Genomic DNA, 24,926 nt, shown 5'->3' on the forward strand with positions numbered 1-24,926 from the left:
TAGACAATTAAAATAACTCCACTTCTGTTGAAGTGAATGTTGCAATTCTTATTGATGTAGTATGAGGAATGCATGATAACTCCTCCTGACCAGGCCCATTATTCAACACTGAAATTTACTGTCAAAATTGCTTTTACCCTCAAAAAAGGAAGAAATTCAAAACAATATGAGGTAAATTTAATCATTCTATAATTAAAAAAGTAAAAGACGTTAACCAAAAGAAAATTGCTTAATAAAACATCACGGAAACAAATATCTTCCCACTTGAATGTTAAGTTATGCTTTCAAAATTACTAAGATGTAAATTCAAGAATTATAAAGTTAGCCCTCCTCTGAATGCTGTTGAAAGCATATACTCAAAATCAGAAGGATTAAAGCACAGATTGAATATGAAGTACAGGTCTTTGGAGAATTTACAGATATTTTAATGAAAAGTTTCTGCCTCATGACATAAAGGGCTAGATAAATACCTTCACAGTACAAGTGTTTTTTCCCATTGAGCAGCTGAGGAAACAGACTCAAGATCACAGTTCCCATCTAGTACTCTTCTTGTTCTGATACGTGAGACATACGTGACATCATGCACTTCTTTACCTCATCAAATGTTTGTGGCTGACAGCTAGAGAAGTACCTGAACTTATGCTTCCTAGTCCTCTTCATACACTTGCTCACTGTGAAACCCTGCAGCTGCCCCACTGGAGCCACACTGACTTTGTGAGCAGCTCCCTGTTTCTCCTATGGACCTTAAGGTGAAGTCTGTGACAGAGTGCTCCAAGGTGAAAGGGCACCCCACAGCAAACAACATAACCAATGTGTACTAAAAATCAGCATTTACTGAAGAATCAACAGTCATATCTGGCAGACAAAAAACGGTTCCCCATTATCAGTGGTAATCACTGACTTAGCTCTGATTGGAAATCAGTAGATTTCTTTTTCCTCCTCGCTCTGACAAAAAAACCCCTTGTCATGTACACAAAACCTTTAATGTGCATAATCCTCTCCTTCTTCCTCCCTATTGTATTTCCCATACAGGATACAGGACCAGATTTTACATGCTCAACTCCAAGGTCATCTCTATGAATGAGGCAAGCAACTTCTGACCTCTGGATAAGTTAGAACTGGAGCATCTTAAAAACAGTGCAAGCTCATAAAACGCCCATAATTATTAACCACTGTGAAGAACGGTTCATTTCTTCTAGTCCTGATTATTCATAATAAGCTAAAACTGTTGGTCAGAGAGTGAGTGAGGAGCAGGTAAAGATGAATGGGTTGATTCTTGGCTCCCAAACATACCATTCATTAAGCTATTATCTGAAGCAATGAAGAAATGGTAATTCATAGCTAAAATAAGCCACTGGTACGTAGAATCATAGAATCAGCCAGGTTGGAAAGGATCTCTGAGATCATCGAGTCCAACCTTGATCCACTACCACCGTGGTTACTAGACTATGGCACTAAGTGCAACATCCAGTCTCACCTTAAAAACCTCCAGGGATGGAGAATGCACCCTGGGCAGCCTGTTCCAATGCCTGATTACCCTCTCTGTAAAGAATTTCTTCCTAATATCCAACCTAAACCTCTCCTGGCACAGCTTAAGACCGTGCCCTCCTGCCTCACTGATAGTTGCCTGGGAGAAGAGACCAACCCCTACCTGGCTACAACCTCCTTTCAGGTAGTTGTAGAGAGTGATGAGGTCTCCCCTGAGCCTCCTCCAGATTAAACAACTCCAGCTCTCTCAGCATCTCCTCATAGGACTTGTATTCAAGTCCCTTCACCAGCCTTGTTGCTCTTCTCTGGACCTGCTCCAGCACCTCAATATCCTTCCTGAACTGAGGGGCCCAGAACTGGACACAGTACTCCAGGTGTGGCCTCACCAGCCCTGAGTACAGGGGAAGAATCACTTCCCTGGACCTGTTGGCCACACTGTTCCTGAGACAGGCCAGGATGCCATTGGCCTTCTTGGCCACCTGGGCACACTGCTGGCTCATGTTCAGCTTCCTGTCAATCCAAACTCCCAGGTCCCTTTGTGCCTGGCTGCTCTCCAGCCACTCTGTGCCCAGCCTGTAGCGCTGCAGGGGGTTGTTGTGACCAAAGTGCAGGACCTGGCACTTGGCCTTGTTGAACCTCATCCTGTTGGAATCAGCCCAACTCTCCAGCCTGTCCAGGTCCCTCTGCAGAGCCCTCCTGCCTTCCAGCTGATCAACACTCCCCCTCAACTTAGTGTCATCTGCAAATTTGCTAATGGTGGACTCAATCCCCTCATCTAAATCATCGATAAAGATATTAAACAGAACTGGGCCCAACACTGATCCCTGGGGGACACCACTAGTGACTGGCCACCAACTGGATGCAGCCCCGTTCACCACCAGTCTCTGAGCCCAGCCCTTCAGCCAGTTCCTAACCCAGCACAGAGTGTCCCTGTCCAAGCCGTGGGCTGCCAGCTTTTCCAGGAGTGTGCTGTGGGAGATGGTGTCAGAGGCTTTGCTGAAGTCCAGGTAGACACATCCACAGCCTTCCCCTCATCCACCAGGCGGGTCACCTGATCATAAAAGGAGATCAGGTTGGTCAGACAGGACCTGCCCTTCCTAAACCCGTGCTGGCTGGGTCTGATCCCTTGTCCATCCTGTAGATGCTGTGTGATTGCACCTAGGATGATCTGCTCCATAACCGATCACTCTCCTGACAAAGCATAGAAAGCAAGAAAAACTTCAGCTTAGTGACATACCTCCAACTTTCAGTGCTAGCTGTGGCTACTCCTCAAGCATAGTGCACAACTTGTCCCCTGCTTAGGGCTATAATTATGCAAAATAAGTTGAGGCTATGTCTAGAATTACAAAACCCAAACCCCATGTTTTCTTGCTCTGTCCAGCAATAGTTCCTAACCTAGAAACATAAAATTACATTGGCTATCATCTTAAACTTCAAGACTTAAACTTCAAGAACTCAGCCTTCCTAAAGTGAAGTCAGATGTACATCAGTGATCATTAGCACAACAATGATGTTCGGTACATTATAAAATGATGCCAGTGCTGGCTACTATATGAAACTGCCCATAGTTCCTTATTCTGTTAGTATCAGCATGCAATTTGTTGGACAGATTTTGTAATCCACAGATGAAGGCAGTTGTAGGGTTTGATTTTATCCAGCATTAACAGCTCCTAATAGCCTAGTTCAGCATAGACATAACAAATGGAAATGACTTTAAATTATTCTTCCCCTGAGATGTAATTTCATAAGAGAACAAACTCTATATGCACAAAGAGAGATTTCCAATGTAAACATGTGGTGGAAGCTAAAAACTACAGATTTAGGGCAAAGCAAGGGATTAAATTTCAAAGACACCCATTTCTTTCCAGTTCACAATATATATATGTTCTTTTCTGCTGACGTTTCTGCCCTTCATGCTCAGAAGATCATGTCTATTAAAAAAGTCACTTTTTAACTTTTTGAGACCTTAATGGGCTTTGTCTCATTTTTCCCCTTGCACAACTCTGGCTGGGATGCAGAATCTACAATTGTTATGATGGGTAAATCATAAATAGGACCAGAGTCATTTACCAGCATGTGACTGTGAGCATTTTATATTATCCTTTACATTTTCAGAAGATGGACTCTAGAATTTTGACCAATTTATTAGCTAATTTGAAATTCTTAAACTGTGAGAAAAAAAAGGAAGAGATAATGTGTAATAACTCCAGTATGGAAGATTCTTTGTTTTTTTTCTTTCGCATATTAATGTAATATCAGCCCTGATTTTGCATCTGATGACAAGTAGAGTCAGAAAGAAAAGTGCTTTACAGTGAGAAATCCAATGCTACCACTAGAAAAACCTGTATTTATGAATGCAATATTTTTACCCTCTTACTTCTTAGTCCTCTGACAAAAGTACTTATGAAGACATTATATTGCAACCATTATTATTTGAAGGTCTGACCTCATCACCTTTCATAAAAACACAATACCAGATCCACATTCAACAGAAAACTTCCAGTCATTTTGCACAACACTGTACTGACTTACTTCAAAACTGAAGTTTAGATTAGTTGCTTTTGTGGGTTTGTCTTTTCTGCAAAGTCAGTGTTTTTAAACATTGCTAACATTCAGTGCTGAATCAGCACCCTAAAATCATAGATTAATTATCTATTTGAAGATGATACGGCGTTTTTTGTGATTGGACACATGGAATCTGTTACACTAGTAGAGAACAAAAATACTTTTCATCAGAAGAGGCCTAAGGTTTCAGACTATTGTGTTTAAATAGAAAAAAATCCATATTTAAATCCTCTCTGTAGTAAGCACATTTAAGAATACAAAATTAAACAAAAAGCAGGGAGAAAAAAAAGATGAAAATGGCAAATCTGGGAAGAAGAGAGGGGTGCTTATACAAGTTAACATTTGTATGCAAGAGTTATACACTGTAAGGTGGCAGCAGGGCTATCATTAGCAACATTTACAATCCAACAGAGCAAAAGAGTAGCCTGCGTGTACAAAGGATTAATTCTGTTACAGTGATAAAGGTTTGGATGGCATGCAGCTTTATATGTCTTACTCAAACAGTTGTGTGCTTATGTAATAGTAGCTTTGTCATTAGTTCTGATACTACACAGGCTAGTAAAAACAGACCTAATCATATTAGAGTGTTCCTTTAGAAGGTTTATTGGATTGATCTATCCTCTAATATTATTTCTCTTTTAAAAGTTCCTCCTCATAAAATAAAGTAAATGATACACTGCCCTCATATCCTTCAGAATATGCATAACAACTCTGAAGAAAAACATAAAAGGAATGATCATTCACCCAAGTTGCCCCAAGAGCCCCAAAAGATCAATTGCAAAAGACTTCTGAGTGGTTATCAATTAATCTACCTACATGCATACACATATGCACAGGCACATACGTATCTATCTCTTCTATTATATACTAAAACAGCTTTGTGTTTATTTAGGAGAGGTTGATGGAATGTGAAAGTCACAGCTGTTTCAGACACCCATCTCCTGAAGAACATGTATTCTGAAAGATAACTGCACAATTAGAATTTGATACTCCTGTCTTTTGAAGAAGCCTAGCTTGAGCAAGTATGGAAGTGCGATTTAAAATGTTTTTAGACCAGCCAAAGCAGCTAAGTAAAAGGCTTTACAAATGTAAGCAGAGAGTTTCCTTTAAGTTTACTAAGTAACTTCCTTTTTCCTTTTTTCTAATTTTTCAATGGCCCAGAACAAAAAAAAAAAAAAAAATCGTATTTGGAGAAACTATCTCTATTAAGCAGATAGTTTTCAGTTCTCTGAAAATATATTAATATAGCATTCTGTGGTACATGGCTTTGTCCTCTACAACTTCACCTCCTTGACTTCCTGAAAAGATTCCTCAGGACAAGGATGACGGTGCATTTCTATATGGAATTGTTTACACATGATCAGGTATGAACAATGGTGAAATAATAATAATACTTGCAATGAACCCAATCTGTAACACAGTCAGGCTAGTAACTGAACATTTTAAACTATCTTTACAGACATTGAGGAGACTATTGCATGCACTGGAAAAGAAATTCACTTTCTGCAATTTCAGTAATAATTATGAAGATGAGCACGGAGTGCAGCAACCAAAGAGAACAGAAAGATCCATTATCCTTCAAGTTGGAACTCAGTCAAAAGGAAGTTGAAACCACCACTTCACCATGAGATACTCAGGAGAGACAGTTATTTCTGGAGGAACTGAAGTTGCACAAGAGAGTTCTGACAGATAACAGGAAACCAATTGAAAAATGAGATGTTAATTCACAGTAAGACACAAGCGACAGCCTCTGTTTGCTGGCTCTCCTGCCTTCTTGCCAGATGTAGCAAGAATATGTAATTTGCAGGACAGATAACTTCTTTCTGAATGCACAAAAATCACAAAGGAAGGCCACTTTTAATCTGAATTCCATTTCCAAACATCGCAGGGCTTGGTGATGTTGGAAAAGAAGTGTTGAGAAAGAAGTACCCAGTTCCTCTTGAGTGGACAGAGAATTCCTTCATCTCTTCTCATTTGCGATCCTTCAGTTCCTCTTACTATGTAGGCTTGATTTGGCTTTTATTATGAGGTACTTATTGGGAAAAAAGAAACAACCCAAAATAACATAAGGCTTGATGAATAAGAAACATGCCTCCTCAAAAGAGACATCTTCATTCACAGAACATTTTAAAGGTTACAGCATTGTAGCTGGTACTTAATTTTGATTCAGAAATTAAAAAAATACTCAAGCGGAAGTTCTTACACAAGTCAGAATGTATAAACACTTGTGCAGAGACATAAGTTGTGCTTTCTCAGGGTGAACTGGATGAAGCAGTTTCAAAAATTTCCTCTCCCTTTTAGTAGCTTCCTTTACGTTCATCTCATTAATCCAAAACACATCAAATTTGGTCACCCAAAGGAAAGACAAATCCAGAGGGTCTCTGCTGTGGTTTATGCTTGCCATCTTTTGATTTAGTACTTAATTTGAAAAAATTTCACTTCTGTAAACAGTCTTAGCAAAAGTTTTTATATGAGTCATGGATTGCCAAGTGAGATCCTGAGTACTTCTTCAGCTGGCAAGGCAGGATCCAAGGCTCATTCCTGTTGCTTTAAATGGTTCCATGGTAAAAACATTCCTTGTCCTAACATGACATAATATGGAGAACACACGTATTTCTACTAGACTACTCCAAATTCTATCAAATGTCTTGATCCAGAAACCAACTTAATGTTTTACTTTCAAATAACCAGAGCCAGCTCCTAAATGGGGACTTCAAGGAATATGCCAATTTGTGAAATGTATCACAACACCTTCATCTATAGGTGTAAACCAGAGTTTACCTGTTCTCAAAGAGGTTTGTGCATTTGGGCTATGTTCTTTGACTAGAAGGGTTTCCTCTAGTCCTAAAGCTCTTAATCTTAATAAGCTGGGAACCTACTGTCTTTTGAGTACATACTGCTTCAGTTGCTGCCACCTCTTTACCAGTTTATGGTGTAGTTACTCTGTAGCCCACTGAGAGAGCTTGGCCTAACAGGCATTTCCACAGACCACCATTCCTGTCATCAACATGTCTTCATCTAACCCATGTCCATTAGAAGCTGGATGTTACTTTACTGTGTTAAAGACTAATTCCTTTTTTTCCCTCTGAGGATCATCTTCCAGGCTGCCAGCCCAGTCCTGATGGTTCTAGGCTGCAATTTGACAATACTAGAGCACTGGGGACTCACACATTGGCAAATATTTCAAGAGCCATGGCTTACAGCAGCTATTTTCATCATCACTATTCTTATTGTCAAGCTATTTACAGTGACCACCATTTCTGCTAAGGAGAAAAATCTGATAGGGAAACCCAGACCATACATTCTTTGTCCTCCTCCTCCTGTAACTGATCAGGCTCTTGAGACTGATAGGAGATGTTGGGACATGCTCATTATTCACAAAATGTTTACTGACATATTTTAACATGGTTCTGTGATATGTAACGTGATGCTGACAGATGTGTTCTGCTAGATCTCTGCAGTCGGTCAGTAGTACAGACCTTCTGGTTTCACTTCTCTACAGGACTAGTTTCCCCTGATCACTGAACATGCTGTTCTGTTGTTTGGAACACCACCTCTGTGTGCCAGAGCCTTCCACACAGTTACATTGTCAAACTCCCAAGTTTGAAAATAAATGCATAAATTCATGAGGCTTAAGATGCTTTGCTCACGTATTTAAGCACTTCCCGAGGATCAAGTAACTTAAATATTATAGTTTCTTCTCTTCTCAGCTTTTCCCCTTCGCTAGGATTTAGCAAAGCAGTTACATGTAGTTAATTTACAGTGTCAGCATTTAAAGATTTTTGGACACCATCACTGTTTCAAAGGTTTATTTTATTTGAACTATGCCTCTGCTTAAAAGATAACTGAACTCAGTCCTCAAAAAAGGTGACTTTTTATAACCCATTGACAGTCACATAACCAGAAAAGAATAAAATCCCACTTTACCTAAGTGGCTAATCAGGAGTTCGTTCTGTACTGGATCAGTGCTTTTCACACCAATGATCTAAGTCTGCCAAACTATACAGAACCAGAGAGCAAAGATAAACACATTTACTTATTGCTCCGGAAGTCACTGATGGCCACAGAACAATTCAGAAATCCCACTCAGTTAGAGGCAGGTATTATTTTGAACATATTTTTGATGTCTATAGATCACAAGTGAAAAACTTTTATGATGACACTGACAGCAATCAATTCAAATTGCTAAGAACAGTGCAGCAGTCACACCTTACCCCACATCTTCCAAATCCGACCTGTAGTTTCCATCTGAACCCTCTGCATTCAGCACACTGGCAAACACACAGGGGTTCCTGAGCCATCCAGTGTCTCAGTGAATGTTTTTTTTTGTAAATATTACTGGCCACAGCTCAAAGGAGCTTTCTATGCTTTTGATCTCCACTACAAATGCAAAGAACTGAGCAGCATGTGGCCAGGAAAAGCTGTATCCAGTGAGAGGCTATGAAAACTTGTGCCTGTAGAGTCAGTAAAAAAGAAAGGTAAGCTCTTCCACAGGAACTATGTGTACAAGAATTCTGCTTTATATATTCGGAAACTGTAATTTGCACCCATTCATCCATTCTCAAAAACCCACAAGTTCTGTGAGGGCATGTTTCAGAAGAAAGCACAGATACACAAGGCTGTTTTGTGCACCTCACCAAGCTTACATGTTACTGCATGCAGAAACTAACGTGCTATGAGTGAACAGGAATAAGTTATTCCTTAGGCATAATGCCTAAAAAAAGGAAAGAGTTCTCCATGAAAACTTATAGAAAAACTCATATAAGTATTGTTAGTGAAGTGCAGAGTTGTAAGTATGCACTTTTTTTCATGCCTTAGGATGACTTCAGATCTTAATTTCTTCCACAGATGCATTTCTTTGCCAGGTTCTGACAAGGCTGTTTAGAAACCCAATGATTACACTGCAAAAAAAGTTCTATGCCTTCATCTATAAAACATACCGAATGGACTGCATTTAGCTGGCCTTTTGTTTTCCAGTCTCATTTTCCACTACAGTAAAATCATGGCAGCACACACAGCCAGCAGAGTTTTCTTCTAGCATCTACTCTAGTCTACACCCTAAGAAACTGGGTTAAAGAGTGTTTCTATACAGATGCTCCATGTGGTCTTAAATATATCAATAACTAGCTTATCAGCTTCACAGGTGAGCTGCTCCAAAGTTGTCACCCATACTGCTAGGAAGCTATACCTTTCTAAGGTTGAAGTTTACCACTTCTTCCAGTAACTGCACACTCTTACACATTTGCCCACACAACTGAGAATACTGAACTGCCAAATAGCAATTCCAAGCATAAATACCTCTTTAATCTCACATTGTCACCAGACTCCTAAAGCCTTATATGGAAAAGACTTTCTACAACATGGACTGCTTTTTGTGGTCTCCCCTCGTATCTTTATATCCTCCTCAGACTCTGAGAATCAGAACTGAATACAAATTCCAGAAGAAGCTTACCAGTCCTGGGTACAGTAATAAACAGAATTCCTCCTTTCTACTTGGCAATCCTGATAAAGCATATCAGGATCCCACTGAGAGACTCTTTGCCAGAGCTGATTAGAAAGACAGCTTCTGTTGAGAAAGTTTCAACTGCTTTTCAACCCCAGGATAATCTCTTTATCATGGTTTTTAAGGCTGTTGCTTATGCTGTATGTGCAAACTTCCATTCTTTCCTCTGATTTACATTGCCTTTATTTGGCTATGGTAGAACTACACAGAATGTTGGCTAATCTTTAAAAAGGAGATAAAAACCAGACAAGAAGAGAAATGGAATAACCCATTAAGCCACGAACATGTCCCATAAAAGCTGCATGCAAGTATGCTGTAAGTCAAAAGGGGGAAAGCCTTCAGTCCTGCTGTTCATCTCGGAAATTGATGGGAAACCATCAATCGCATTGATAGAATGGATCTGGCACCATTCCACAGAATTAAATTCACAAACGAAAATTAGTCTTAAAAAAAGTTACTAGTAGTTGCTGGTATTTAGAAGGAAAGTGCCCCTTCATTCTAGCATCCCAGCATTCTTGTATGCACTAATATTTCAAATAATTTGGACATCTGGGGTAATATGGACACCCACTTTATTAACTGTTTTTAGTCACAAGCATTTATAGTTGTCTTCAGTATACATTAGAACTTGCATTTTAGGGCAACAGATTGTATCTTGAAAACGAAAACACAGTCAAGAGGCACGTAACACATGGACATACCAGGTCCACCTATGGTCCATCAGATATTTATCTGTAAAGCCCAAAGGCCAAAGGTAAAACTTTAAAAACTATGTTACATTATCTTTTATTTGTTACCTTTTGCAATGTTGGTTGCACAAGCATGTGAGTGTAAACAGCATGATACTTCCTTATCAGCGACCCATCTCCTCCAAGACTTATTCTGAGGCCAGAAGCAGGTTCCCCAGAACTGTCACCGACTAACTTCACGGATACTGGATTATCCTATCAGTAAGCCTGCTGGGAGAACAGTCTGGACAGAGAGCAAAAGCCTTCATTTACATACACATTCATTCTTCACTAACAAGGAAATAAACTAATATAAGTATCAAAATAGCTTGGTATAAACACACCTATGCACATAAATATATATACGTATCATACACAGGCCCTTAAGTCTAGAACCACAGGGAACCTGCTGGTGGAAACTCTTAGAGATGGTCAGAAAATCAGGTCTATCTGCCAGGTTATTGTTGCAATTTCTCCAAGCACTTTCTGCCCAAGTGCATTAAAGCTCAAAAAACTGGTCTATCGACTGTGGTTACTCAGAGTTTCTGACTCAGTCTTTGGCCATGGAGTGAAATACAGTTTTCACTGCTGGGTCATTAGTTTGGACTAAGTCAAGAAACCAGCTAGCTCTAGGAGAAATGTTTCACCTTTAGGTCACTGGTTTACATCTAGTACAGATCAGTAGTAGCTGAATGTTATAACCATCAGACAGTTGTTTACAGTCTGATGCAAAATTAATTTGCCAACTTACCAGTTTCACTACACACTGCAGGAGCTACATCATCAATGACCTTCACAACAACTTTAGAAATTCAGCAAAGGACTAAATGGGAGTCTGAGCTTCCATGCTGATTGATTCAATGTGGAGTCTTCAGATGAAAGCTGAAATATAATGATAAACCACTAGAACAGCTTGTGTCAACTGCTGCTTGTGTTTGACAGTCTAAGGACAAGAGGAAGGAGACTATGGTTTGCAGAGAGCTTAGCTTAGTGCCTTACAGTAACACTAAAATCTATTAAAAAGTACAGTCCTAACTACAGTCCTAACTACAGATGCAAGTAGAAGGCACAATTGTTTGTGTCAGTACTCTGAAAGGATCAAAATTCTTTTTATCTTGCCTATATTAGGTGTTAGGAAAATGACCACGAGGTGGGATTTAAAACACTCTCTTTAAACACACCTTGGTTACATCTGGTTAGTTACAGTAAGTTCATCACTGATGTTACACCCAGTTATTTTTTCAAGGAATGTCAACATTTGAAGGCTATAACTTACTGGCAGTTTAATGTTATCCTGGGATTAATATGAGAGGAGAGAAGTGGGCTGTGAATTACAAGGGGATGTGTACTGCAAAAGATTTGGCAGGCCAGGTCTCTCATTAGGCCAAAGTTTGGGATGTCCTAGGTCTGTATGTATGCTATTAATCACCAGCTGGGGCTTACCAACATTATGCAGTTTTTCCATTAAAAAATTCATTGCTCATTTCAAGAGGAACAGAATTACCCTATCTGCAGAATTCAGATTTTGGGGAAAAAAAAACAGTTTCTTCAAGTTCTGTTCAAAACATTCTGAAATCAGACAGAGGGCTCCAGAAGAGAAAGTATTTTTCTATTCCTGCCATCAAGCAGCACTATTCCATTTCAGAATTTATTAAGTATTTACTAACCTGAGTTGGCAGAAAAGATAATCTTCAAACCATCAGCACATTTAACAGCCACAAAGTACGCAGATTTATAATTAGGGGTTTAGATATTAGGAGAATAAGATCCTTGTCTTCTGAAAGAGTCCCCAGTTAATAGATCAAGTACATATTAGAGATTCATCAAAATGTGTAACCCTGTGTATAAATTAATAAAGAGGTATAACAAATGTAGCATAACAAAGAAGAGTATATATAGAAAATGACAGTAATAAAGAAAAGTACAGAACAGACAAAAATGTAGCTCCTAGAACAAAAAATAGGCTCCTAGAACATTTCCAGCTGGAAGGGACCTTAGGAGGTCTCTTGTCCTACCTCCTGCCCAAAGATGGACATTCAGATTTTGAAAACCATTCATGATATAGACAGGACAACTGCTTTGGGCAACCTGTAGTGTTCAGACTGTAGATGGAAAGAAAGAAAGAAAGAGGCAGTCAGAAAAATGCAGAAGAAAACACAGAAGTACCTCAAAGTGTTACTAAGGACTATCATAGAAAGAAAAAGGGAAGACAAGAGAAGAAAGTACAGTTCTTTTAAAAGTAAGAAGAAATGTACAGGAAAACATTTTTTCATACTTCAATTTATCCAGAAGCCTAAAGTGAAGGGTCTGATTCTTTAAGTCTTGATTTATAACATAAAACAACAACCCAAAATTGAAACAAATCAGAAAACCTTTATGCCCTTCAAGCCATTTTAACATATACTCCAGAACCTGAGTACCCCAAATCAATAGCTGCTTTCAAACAGGTAGGCTACAGCGATCCTGCTGAGCACTGTTTAACACATTTCTGCTAAAATTCTGAGGATAAACAATGAATGACACTATTTGGTATGTTGAACTTTGTAGTTCCATCAGACAAGAAGCTGTCCGTGAGCCCTCCAACTGAACACATGGTTTTAATGTTTCCCTTTGCAAGGAATTGGGAAATGGCAGGAAAGTATGGCAGGGCCATTTTTAGAGGCTGGTGAATTAAGAGATTTGGAAAAACATCCAAAGTTTTGTTTCCTGGTCTATTTGTTTGACAATTTTGATTGCAGAACCTGCAAGCACAAGACATGTCATTGGAAACAGGGAAGAGGAAGGATACTCTATTAATATCAACTCTGTTGCTACTACGTGGTCAAGTGAGACAAAGATAAAAATGGACAAAAGAAATTATCACCATTTGGTTTTTTAGGTAATAGAAACAGGATGCTCAGACACTGAAGGCACAAGTCTCTGCTCTGAAAAGTTTATACTGACCACTACCAGTCAGGGCATCACATGATTCCACAAAGCTCCTTTTTACTGACATGGATTGGTATAACTAGGTCTTGATGTCTTGATTTAATCTTTGAAAGACCTGTGTGTCAATAAGAGTATGATTGCCTTGCTAATTGAATCAATATGGAATCGTGTCCATAGAGATGGAGAGAAGACTGGAAAGGCAGAAGAAGCAGCCCATGAGAAAAACAAGAGGCTTTCTTCTGAGGTTTACTATGAGGGTATGCTGTGTAATGTTTTGATCATCACTGTGCTCACTGCACAACAGGCAGTATACAGGGGTAACATTAAAACCTATGCCTGTTCTCTTCTTAAGTTTAAGACAATAATACCAAAGGTAACAAGATCATTTTAGCATTCAAAGTAATCAGGTGATGACAGGAAGCCACATCTGAGCATCTCAACTAAGAAAACCCCACGGAGCTTCAAGTGCCCATGACGCAGTCTTTTCCAATTGAGTGTAAAATAGGACATGTCACCTCACCCAACACCCTGGACCACAATGTTTTGAAGGTAGGAAAGGAGGAAACCACACTGCAAGGAGGAAGCGACAAATGGAGTTTTAAAAAGTTTGCAGGTTTAAACCAACTTCATCATAACCAGAAACAGCTATTAAATTCTGAAGCAATAACACATCGTTAAAAATTAAACTGCTGAAACCGGGCAGCAATCTCAAACATTTTCAATGGCATCATTGAGTGTAGGAATTGCTGACCACTGTATGCAAGGCAACCACTAGCAAGGAATTGTTTATCAGAGTGATTAGAATACGGCATGCCAATACCACAGCTACCTATTCAAAATGCAAGACAAGCACCACATAATTTCATATGGAACAAAGAAGCAAGGTCAACTGGTAAACAGTTTTATTTCTGTTTTATTCTTCACTGGTTTAGCAAAGGTAAAACCTTGTGAAACAACATTTTTTGGTTGGGAGGGTGCAAGAATTACGATTATGAGAGAGAGGAAAAAAAGAAACATCCAGACAATAACCAGATGTCATTTTGTGCAGCATGTCTCTAGTTCTGATCAAAAACCTCTGCCTTGTCTCCTTTATTGTTTTCAAGATTTTTATTTTACCAGCTAAAACATATCCCCACAGAACATATTACTTCTGATAAAACACTTTTTTGTTTTCATGGAAGCCATAGTTGTCCCAAAAATTTTCAGCACAATCAAAATAAGTACTTTAAAATGTTGAAGTCTGCTGAAAATCTAGTGTTTTACAGACACAGCAAGGTTTAATCATTTATTTATTTGTTTAAAATGCATTTGATTAAAAGCTGCACTACATCAAAGTGTAGGTGACTTTCTACCATCTTAGAAAAAACAATCACCAAATCCTGGGCTGAAGCTATAATAAACTCAAAATTGATCTATATCGCATGGGCAGAGCTACCCTACCCTATTCCATGTGACTTCAACTTGCTCAAAATTACTATTCAGCCTGCTGCAGTCAAATATCTTCTTAAAAAAACTGAGGAAAACAAGGTATCTCTACTTAAGGGAAATCCACAGCTCACTAGAATAAGTTTTCAAAGTCCTTTACTCTGTTAGAATGGCATTAAGGTGACAGAGCCTCTTCTCACACATAGGATCTTCTCATCTAGACAAAAGATGCTTCATTTAAACAGAAGGCAGGTTCATCTCAGGATATATTTACACTGTGGGTGGTAAATACTAGAAAGATGAGCTTGCACTGACCTCTGCCTCTGTGACTCATCTGCTGCTGGAACCCTCTGGATCTCAACAGCTCATTTCATGCTAGCTCACATGACCATCACAGTGGTGACTAAGAAGCAGATGAACCCTCAGGAAAAGAAGAACTGGGCAGGTTTTGACCGTAAGCCATGACAATAAACTCTAGGGCCATTAAGGACTTGACAGGTTGATCCCATGCTGTTTGGAGTTACCTCATACTAACCTGGAGGAAAATAATGTGACCAGTCTTTGCTAGTTTGCAGGATTCTGGTGAACAGTCAGCAGAACAAACTAAAGACTCCAAGGAACATGAGGTTTTTGGCATTTAACCTGAACCACCGTGAACTCTTCCCCTTGAGATTCAGATTTGGTCACTGACAAGGTACTATATTAGCTTGAAAGCACTAAAGTTTATCCTAAACTTCATTCCAACCGAACATTAACAAGAAAAGATTTACAGACTTCTAAAGCTTAAAAGGCCCATCTTCTTAGTCACTTGTCCTTCAGCGAGTACCAGTTTTCAGTGGGTAACATAACTCTCAAACATAACAGCCATCGTTTCAAGTCTTAAAATGGAACATCAACATTATCAGTTTGAAGTTAAAACAGAGGAAATAGCAAGGAAAAAGGGAGGTGGGTGAGACTTATGAAAGATCATTCATCAGCAGATGCTGAGGATGACCAGATCCAGGAACTTGGCATTGGGGCATATGCTTATTGCAGCTGAGATGTGACTACAGGCCAAGGGCAGGCAAAATGTCATATTTCATAGCATAAACAACAGTAAATAAAAGACACGGCAGCTCAGGCTTCAGCACAGACGAGCTTGTCAAATCCTACCAGCAAGGATTTGAGCTGTTACCCTGCTGAAACGCATACTCTTGTTTCTTGTAATCAAGCATTACCTGAGCTCAGTAACCACAAGTCAGCAGTGGGCATTACGGCTTATTAGTAACCCCTCCTACTGATCTCTGGAAGTGGTCTGTATTGCCTGACTTACATAAAACACACAAGAGAAAACATTCTATATTTTTATTTAAGAAGCAAGTCCCCGATAGCGAATAATTTGGCACAACAGTGTCAGATGACCGAAAGAGTTGGTGTTGATCCCCCTACAGCTACCCTGTAAGTGCATCATTGTTCTGTTCCAAACTCACTTGCTCTGGTGAGAACATCCCTGCTCTGACTGTGGCTTGATGACCAGCCGTTAGCTTAGATTCTTCTGCCTTCACGATGGCTTTGAGCACTACCGGATCTTGTTTAATTTCCTATAAAAGTTCTCTAGTTGGTGCACATCAAAACCATCCCACAAAATGAACAAACATGCAGCAAGCAAAGATCACTGAGGACTTGATTCAAAAATCTCAATGGAAACACCACTGCAGATGCAGGTTAAAAGATATCTGAGGCACAGAATGACTCTTACTGGAGCGATCTGGTAGAACATGGTAATTTATGTACCTCTACTTTCAGTGTACTTGAAAAAATATAGGAACTCCTATACAGTATACATTCCCAGAATGTCCTAGAGCCAAAAGCCTCAATGACTTAAAACAGAATTCTGTATTCAGATTGGTATTTTATTAATTTTAATTAAGAACCATCCTTCATCACTTACAGTTCTTCCTTAGACCCAGATAACAAAATCCAGCCTTCTGTTTTGCTAAGCAAAACCAACAAACAGTGAAATTTGACAAGTTGAAAATCTACCATTTAAAAAATGGAATGAAAATTAAAAGGTAAGCAAGGGAAGCAAAAATCTGAACGAAATCAGATATTTAAGAACTCAAAAATTTATTTATTTTGTGTGTAAGATATCAAGATTTTTTCCCCAGTCCTTCAAAGCTACAGGAACATAGATGTTGAAGCCTGAAATTGTAGTTCCATACCCTTTTGCTTTTAAATTAAACAAATTATCTCAGTTTTTGGAGCACTTTTTGACCCCAAGGAAACTATGCCATTAAGAGAGTGCCAGAAACATATTTAATTGATGCATGTCCCAAGAACAGCTCAAAAGAGGGCAGACATACCACATATAGATTTCAAGGAAATTACTGAAAAGCCGCAGAGCTTCAACAGAACGTGATATGTGAAACATGGCATATGAAAGACTCAGTATCAAAAGGGTAAATTCAGTTCAGGAAATATTAATCTGATTACCTAAGAGGTACTATGAATTGGATATGCTTCTTTGTGCACCAAATCCAACCTGGACAGATGAAGGAGACTCCATTTTCTGACACGTAACTAGTGCTTAAGGGACAATCAAGTTACAGACGATGTTTCAAACAATTTTTTCATTTGGGAGTGGCATGTGCAGTAACCAGCCTGTAATATAAGATTTTCTATTTTCTTGAGTGGCTTACACACTCCACAACTTGACTTTGCTGTTCTCATATTTAGTGTAATGCTTTCTATGCACCTGCCTAGCAGAAAACCAGTCCAGCAACATCCTTAAACAAAGCACTCCACACAGAGCTCTGACACAAGACTTACACTGACTGAATTCTGGGCTAATTTTATGCAATGCAGGTTTTTATCTAAATGATATTTTTCATCCTCTTTCCTTCCTGTCATCATTGGCAATTTCCAGGATCTATTGACAAAAATGTGCCTCAAATAAATTATCTGTTGCAGGCTCCTCCCCTTGTTGGATTTACGTAACGGCGCCACTGTCAAATATCCATGACTGTAAACTATGAAGTCAATGGCCTTGAATTATCAGTTAGCTATTTAAATGTTACTACTTTAAATTATGGTAACAAATGCTTTCAAAAAAGCAAATTTGAAATCTATTTTCATTTTTGTTCACAAAATCCATTTAAAATTGAAAAAGAACAAAGCTTAAGAATCAGATCTCTAATTAGGACATCTGTAACTTAGCATTTTATGTTAAGGAGACTGTTTGCATGGTTTATCAAAGACCCTAGTCTTTGCAGACTACACCAGCAATCACACAAACCTTCTGTTTATTTCTCCATCAGCATCCCACATCTGTATGACTGTGTTCATATGTACATGTATATGAATAACAGGATTAGTTTTACAAAAATATAGAGGAAAGCTCAGCCCACCTCCACTAGCAGTTCCCTATACAGCTTTTGATTATTTCAGCAGAGAGAGATAGACATCAATCCCTTCATTAAGGCAAGGAGTATTCAGGGAGAACCATTTTGAAAAGGCTGGCTTGGGGCAGAACTTGCAGCTGGTACACATCCAGCAGTTGTGGCCGAATCAGCCACGCCATGAAGGCGCCGGGGCTCGCTGCCAGCCAGCTGACGGAGAAGCAAGACGAAGAGGCACGTCCATGAAGAAAGACTGCGGCAGCGTGGGAGGACTATGACCTTTTGATCTCCAAGATGTTCCTGATGTACCAAAGTGACATGTCAGCTCTAATAAGCTGCAGTCTCGAACTAGTGGCAGGGACCTACAAATTACTGTGAGATCTGAAGGCATTTGTTGTGATGATCCTGGCCTGGATGAGGCATATCAGTGCTCCCCCAGCAGGACTATTTGACAGTCTATCCCAACAATTTCCAAACCAGGGGTTGTAACCTCCAGCAGGGTCACAGCCACACAGAGTGGGGTCACAAGACTGACAGAGATGTGATTGTTTATGTTAGTATTTGGGGTCGCAAGCTTGGCTGGGGTGAGTTCACCACCAGAAACAGGGGCACAAACACAAACCATTTGGGAACAGCTGGTCTAACAGATTTCACGCTCAGAAACAACTTCCGGATAGTCAGCTAAAACATGCCCAAACTACTGCCTTACATATCCATGTGCCATCCTGAAACAACAACTCCCCTGCCAGGTATCAGACTGGCTCAAATTACTCCCAAAGAATCATGGCTGCTTACCCAGCAGTAGCATCTGTTTTGCCTTTTCCTGACAAATTTTCCATTGTTAATAGTGCAGCTATTCATACTTGAGCCATTGTCTTTTTTACCCTTTCTGGCAGTAGTTAAGCACCAGCTCATGCAGGAATCTTCTGTAGACTGTGGCTTGCCTAGAAGACTGGAGCAACAGCAGGACATTTTAGGAGAGCAGAAATTAATGTAAACATAGCCTTCCTTTAGTTAAGCTCCAGGCATTTCCTCTTTCTACCATTTCTTCACCCATCTTTCTGTACTGCACTGTGACCACTTGGGTTGCTTTTCTCCAAATATTTCTTAATTTTATTTTTTAGTATAACTGATATTATGAGAAGACTAGCAAAATCCAGATTAGATTAATTTTGTCTCTGTGAAGCATGCAAAATCTGCTCATACTCAAGGCTCCCTATTTCAATTAAATTAAGAGGTAATGCACCAACTATATACTGTCTTTTATTATCATGTTATGTTTGGGTTTGAATGTAACATTTTAGGAGTAGACTGCCACTGGGAAGAAGTTCATTCACATGCCAGAGCGCCCAGTTTCAACCTCCAAAAAAGGCTAAGAGGTTATAAAACTTCCATAATTTAAGACAATAAATCATTATTACAATAATAAAGCAGGAAATAGACACAAATTAAGCAGAAACACCCATGTGCTCTTTTTACGATTAAGGGGAATCATCAATCACAGAAGCTGCCTGAGATTAACAAGGAGCCAGTTTTTCAAACATCCTGCAGTAAACCCAGAGGAAATCCAGCTGGAACTGCAACTCGAACACAGGCAACTGACTCTAAAAGTATCCTCTGTCCCTTCACCCTCGCCTTCCCTTTTGGCATAACACTGCACCCAGGGTCACTTCTAACTGGTTCAAGTTCTGCAGGTGAGCCATATGCTTCATGTAATGCCCCAAATATGATTCCCATAGTTATGTTTTCCCATAAATCAAAATCCTTCTGATCCCTTCCCAGTTCTATGAGAAGAAAGATCCATTGCTGGTACTATAAAACTCCAGAAGAAATGGGACTAAATGCTACTCAATGATAAATATTAATTTAATATTTTTTCCTCAACCTCTGTACAGATTTAAGGACAATCCACAGTGAGTTAAGACAGAATTTAATTGGTCATTGTGCACAGGGACAAGCGCTGTTTAGCTCTTTCCTACCCTTGAATTCATTTTTTACAATGTAATTTGAAAGATAAATTAGTATAGAGCAGTTCCACCAACACTGAAGTGCAATGCAGGACTGTAGAAGGAATTTAGAGCCAAACCATGTCTCATTTTTCTGAATTGAACCACTGATTTGCAGGACCACAGAAAAAGTTCATTATTCACCCACACTGTAGAAGGAGTTAATCTTATTTTTAAACATTTTTAGGGCATAAGGAAATGATCAACTGCAATCTTGCTACAATGCTTTACAGATATATGCCATCCACTGAAACTCACTGACTGACACATACATGCTCTCAAGCTTACTGCAGTTACAGGAACACAGGAATAAACTGGTGTGTGCAGCAGGATTCATGCAAACCCATTCTACTTTGCATTGGAAGGTGTAACACGTACTCAGTGCACTTCTTTTCAGCCGAGGTAAGTTACTTAGCAGCTGAGAGGTGGTAACTCCTAACCACTCAACTATGACTGTAATCACTTCTGTTATCGTGCTTCTAATTACATAGATGAGTGATTCCCAGCAAATGTACCTGAAGGCTTTCTGGATTACAAATTGTTGATTAATGGTTGTAAGTCATATCACGTCTTCAGAAAGAAACCACAACAAAGCAGTAAAACTTTGTATTCTCTCATCATAGCAATTAGGAAATGATGAATGGAGATTCTCTTAAACTGATATATAGAGGTCTTTGAGTGTTCCTGCTGACAGTTTTCAACCTTTCCATAGTCTATATCAAGTGATTATGCATGTCATTCAGCTTGACATTTCCATAGACACATACAGTCTCTGTAACAATGTTTTACTGAGAGACTTATCTTTTGATTAAAAAGCCATTAAAATTTGGCTAGATGTTATTATGTCGTTACTTCCCACTTAGTGAAATATAGCATCAAAATTAGTACAGGCTAACATGACCACTGTTATTGTGAAATCTAACTGCTCCATATACCACCGCAACCCTGCCTCGTGCAGAAACAATCACAGTATCATTTCCCCTAATGGTTAATATCATTTGTTCCAGGCCCTGTAACGATGGTGCACTTCCTTGTGGCATTCTCAACAACCAGAAAGGCTTTTTTCTTTCCACTGAAGCACTGGGGGGCAGACTCTACTACTGTTAAGAGCACAGAGTTACAAGAAACACAAACACAGTGGAAGCACAAGAATCAAATTGTATTTTGAGGAGGTGCATTTTTCCCTCCCACATGTATTAATGAATTTTATCAAGGTCACCCCTTTTTTTCAGTGCCCACTGTTTACCCGCCCTGAAGTAGATGGACTGTGTTGACTTCTAGCAGGTGAAGGAAGATAAGCTCCTTTCTCACCTTCGAGAGTATGTGGGGCTAACAATCTTTATCATGAAAGGTCTGAAGCTGGAGAAGTAACTCAAAGACAGAACAGACTGAAGGAATAAAAGGCTTCCCACAGCACTGTTGGCTGGTGAAGTGGGTTACAGGGTCTATGCTGGAACAATTTCTTAAAAGACAGCTGAGACATGAAGTCCAGCACCAAAATAAAGGATTAGAAAGAAACAATTCCAGCTGTTCCATTATTGAGCTCACATGAACGAGAAGCAGTGAGTTAAATAATTCTATCAACTCTGCCACTAAAGTCACAACGCCCAAGGCTCAGACTTGGAGGCAGAATCCTGTGGCTCATGGAGCTGTTCTGTCCCATCACAGGAGGGTAGCTGGCATTGTGCCTAAGTGGCAACCAAACCATCAGGTGAGAAGTAGTAATTAATATCAAAGCAAACACAGAGGTAAATCTCACTACACTTCCGTGTATCATTATAACTGTAGAAGGCATATGCTATATTGTAGCCCTTCCCTACCTTCATAAGCCATAAACCAAGAAGAGAACTCCATTAGAGAATCACTGAACAGGCAAGGTTGGAAGGAACTACAATGGGTCATCTGGTCCAACCTCCCTGCTCAAGCAGAGTCATCCTAGAGCACATTGCACAGGATTGCATCCAGACAGTTCTTGAATATCTCCTGTGAGAGAGACTCCACAATCTCTCTGGGCAACCTGTTCCAATGCACAGTCACCTGCACAGTAAAGAAGTTCTTCTTCATATTCAGATGGAACTTCCTGTGCATCAGTTTCTGCCTGTTGCCTCTTGTCCTAATGCTTGGCACCACAAAGAAGAGCATGGCTCTATCCTCTTGACACCCTCCCTTCAGATACTTAAACATATTGATAAGGTCCCCTCTTTACCTTTTCAGGCATGTGCTTTAGCCTTTAGGATTCACACCTGCACACTAGTCTCAGTTGGGAAATTTACTCTTTAGTATGCACAGACATGGTGTAATTGTTGGAATTCATCTTCCAAATCATCTGGCAATAGCATTAGTGTTATTTGTACTCATTGCCTTTTGCATATTTAAAATTCATTAAGCTTCACAGGATCCACATGAGGGGTCACAGTCAAAAGACTTTACATATACCATGCCACACGGTTCTTGAGTTTCTACATGCCCAGTGACCTCGACAGAGATTATATAATGGTAACAAAATTAAAGGGTTTTAGTAGGTATTTCCAAATACTTGGGTCTCAGAAAGTCAGAGTGGATTCATATTAAAATGTTAGGATATTAATTTATGAATTGTCCTATTAAAAATGTATTATAATTAACTAACAATACTGCTTCAATGATCCAAGACAAACTATTTTCTCTTTCAAGCAAAATTGTGTAAACCAGGCTGCAATCAGTTTACAGAGCATTCAGCTAAAACACTAAAGCCCTAAAACATGCCAAAGTGTTATGATAATTTCCACAACAATTAAATTCATATCATGCTGGAGCATTTCACTAGGACATGCATTATTCTGCATTAGCTTTAAAACTACAAGGAGGAAGTGTTTTAGAAACTTTTTTAACAGCTGCTTGATCTGTAAGCTCACAGTTCCTGCAAAACAGGTAAGTTTATGTTCTCACAGGATATTCTTTTTTATTTTAATTAAGTCACCTGCAGATCCAACCCTAAGCATTAAGTGCACACATAAATCAATAAATAAACAAACCAAAACCAACCAACAGCCTCTGATCTCTGGGGGCTCCTCAGTTCACTTGATAATTCCTTCAGTGTTTTCACTCCATTTGGCACCACGACTGAAAGAAGAGGATTTGAAGAGAGAGAAGTAATAAACTACAGAACTGATCTTACTCTGAGGTGAAGAGGTCAACTCATTATTTTCCCCCAGGAATACCCTGAAATATTAAGAAAGCAAAAAAAAGCTGAAGAATAAAAATATAACCCCAAATTTTAAAAAATGGTAAACTGAGGCTTGAAGAATAAAACAATTTAATCACAATATGACTAGAAATCAAGGGCAAAGCAAGGAAGAGAAGCCAAAGATTCCAGCTTCAGATCTTCTGCTCCTAAGCTAAAGTAGGAAAATCCTGTGGGTGGGAGATATTATGGCAGCTTAGTTTTCTCCAGTCTCCACAACACGAAAGCCTACTTCTGCTCAACAGCTTAAAAGAATTCAAGATCAGAGCAACAAAGTTGAAAAGGTCAGACTAAACTCATTGCTCACACTGTGCACTAAAAATATACAATGCTATGACAAACTGCTTGATGAGCACAAATGGCAGAAGACTGAACACTGGCTTCCCCAGAGCTAGCACAAGTTTACAGACAATTTTAAACACAAAATAATTCTGACTTTTTCAAACAAATATCTGAAAGTACTAGCTGAGACTGAAGAAGCCCAAGACAGCATTCATTTTTTTGCTTGACACTTTGTACATGCTGTGAGGGGGATACTGTTCTTGTTCATACCAACACACTCCTGAGCTTTTTCCAAGAAAGACTGAGTTTGGTTTTTATGTCTGTGAGAGGAAGTTAGAGCTTGCAGCTGGCAGATATATTAATAAGACAGGCACTGGTGGACTAGAAGGAACCTCAAGTAGGTCATACTGTCTTATCTCTTTGCAGCACACAAATGAAACACACAAATTTCCCTGTCCAGCTAGCACTCTAACACACAGGCTTAGAATTAATTTCTAAAGACTTTTTACGTTAGGTAAAATTTATTCATGTGAAAATAACAAAAATAGTACAGTCACAGCCACAGATAACTTGTTTAAAAATATCCATTAACAGTCATGCAAAATAGTTTGCTCTGTATGTTTACATTCCCTTTCTAGTGTTCACTTAGCCTAATGCAGCTTAAATCTATTTTTTTTAATTATTAAAAAAAAATTTTAATCGGGTAAGAGCTACTTTTTATGTTTAAGTAATAAAGCATTAGTTCTTGTGATAGTCCTGGGCTTGTCTGACCACCCCTGCAATCTAAAACAACTTTAAGGCTTCTCAAACTGGAAATTGTCTCTGACCAGAAGAGCTAAACAGAGACTATTTCATAAAGCAAGAGTGAAAGTGAAAGAGCAGTGTTCACAATCATCCTCCAGTCTATCTCCTGTGATGACATGGTTTGAGAGATGGCTATGTAAGAATGGTGCAGTAACAAGTAGAAACTGAGTTTGCTTCCCAGGGAAGAAGCGACAGCCTTACATCTCTGAGAATTTTGGAGCTGGACTATTAGTCTTAACTCCTTCAGATGATAATCTGGCAAGTATGTAAAGGCCAAATGAATGCAAGAGCTCAGACCATGGGCAGAGAAACTTTTGTGTTTTATTCATCACTTTAATTTGTAACAAACTAAGCATTTTTTTATCTGTCTTGAAGCAGAAGTATGCACAGATCTGGGAATTTAGCTAGACATAATCATTTCCTACAAAAATTACCAACAAACAGTTCATGAATTCTTATACTGGTACGTAAGTGGTGGGATTTTACAGCCAGCACTGCTTTTACAAAGCCATTAATGTTCTCATAAAAACCTAACATATTTTTAGGACACAAGTTCTCATGCACTAGATTACAATTCTACAGAAGACAACCTTTGAG

The 24,926-nt window shown here is 39.2% G+C and overlaps 1 protein-coding gene and 1 long non-coding RNA gene across 10 annotated transcripts in view; one reads left to right on the forward strand and one right to left on the reverse strand.

The window, feature by feature from the left end:
• Positions 1–24,926, reverse strand: part of RAD51B (RAD51 paralog B) — a 470,288-nt gene that overhangs the window by 233,189 nt on the left and 212,173 nt on the right. For 8 of the 9 annotated variants that reach the window (XR_010431327.1, XM_064658361.1, XM_064658356.1 and 5 more), the window contains exon 9: positions 23,045–23,122. The exons of the other annotated variant lie outside the window; for it this stretch is intronic. Coding sequence is in view for 7 of the 8 variants with exons in the window: in XM_064658361.1 (XP_064514431.1) it covers positions 23,045–23,122 (78 nt within the window). In the remaining variant the exon portion in view is untranslated. The remainder of the gene's footprint in view (positions 1–23,044; positions 23,123–24,926) is intronic. 9 annotated transcript variants of the gene reach the window in all.
• On the forward strand, positions 14,901–21,949 carry LOC135415885 (uncharacterized). The gene is made up of 4 exons (XR_010431322.1): positions 14,901–15,091; positions 19,501–19,708; positions 20,254–20,422; positions 21,253–21,949. It is a non-coding gene; the product is annotated as an uncharacterized LOC135415885 (long non-coding RNA).

Source organism: Pseudopipra pipra, chromosome 6, assembly GCF_036250125.1.
Source record: "Pseudopipra pipra isolate bDixPip1 chromosome 6, bDixPip1.hap1, whole genome shotgun sequence".
NCBI classification, from domain to species: Eukaryota; Metazoa; Chordata; class Aves; order Passeriformes; family Pipridae; genus Pseudopipra; species Pseudopipra pipra.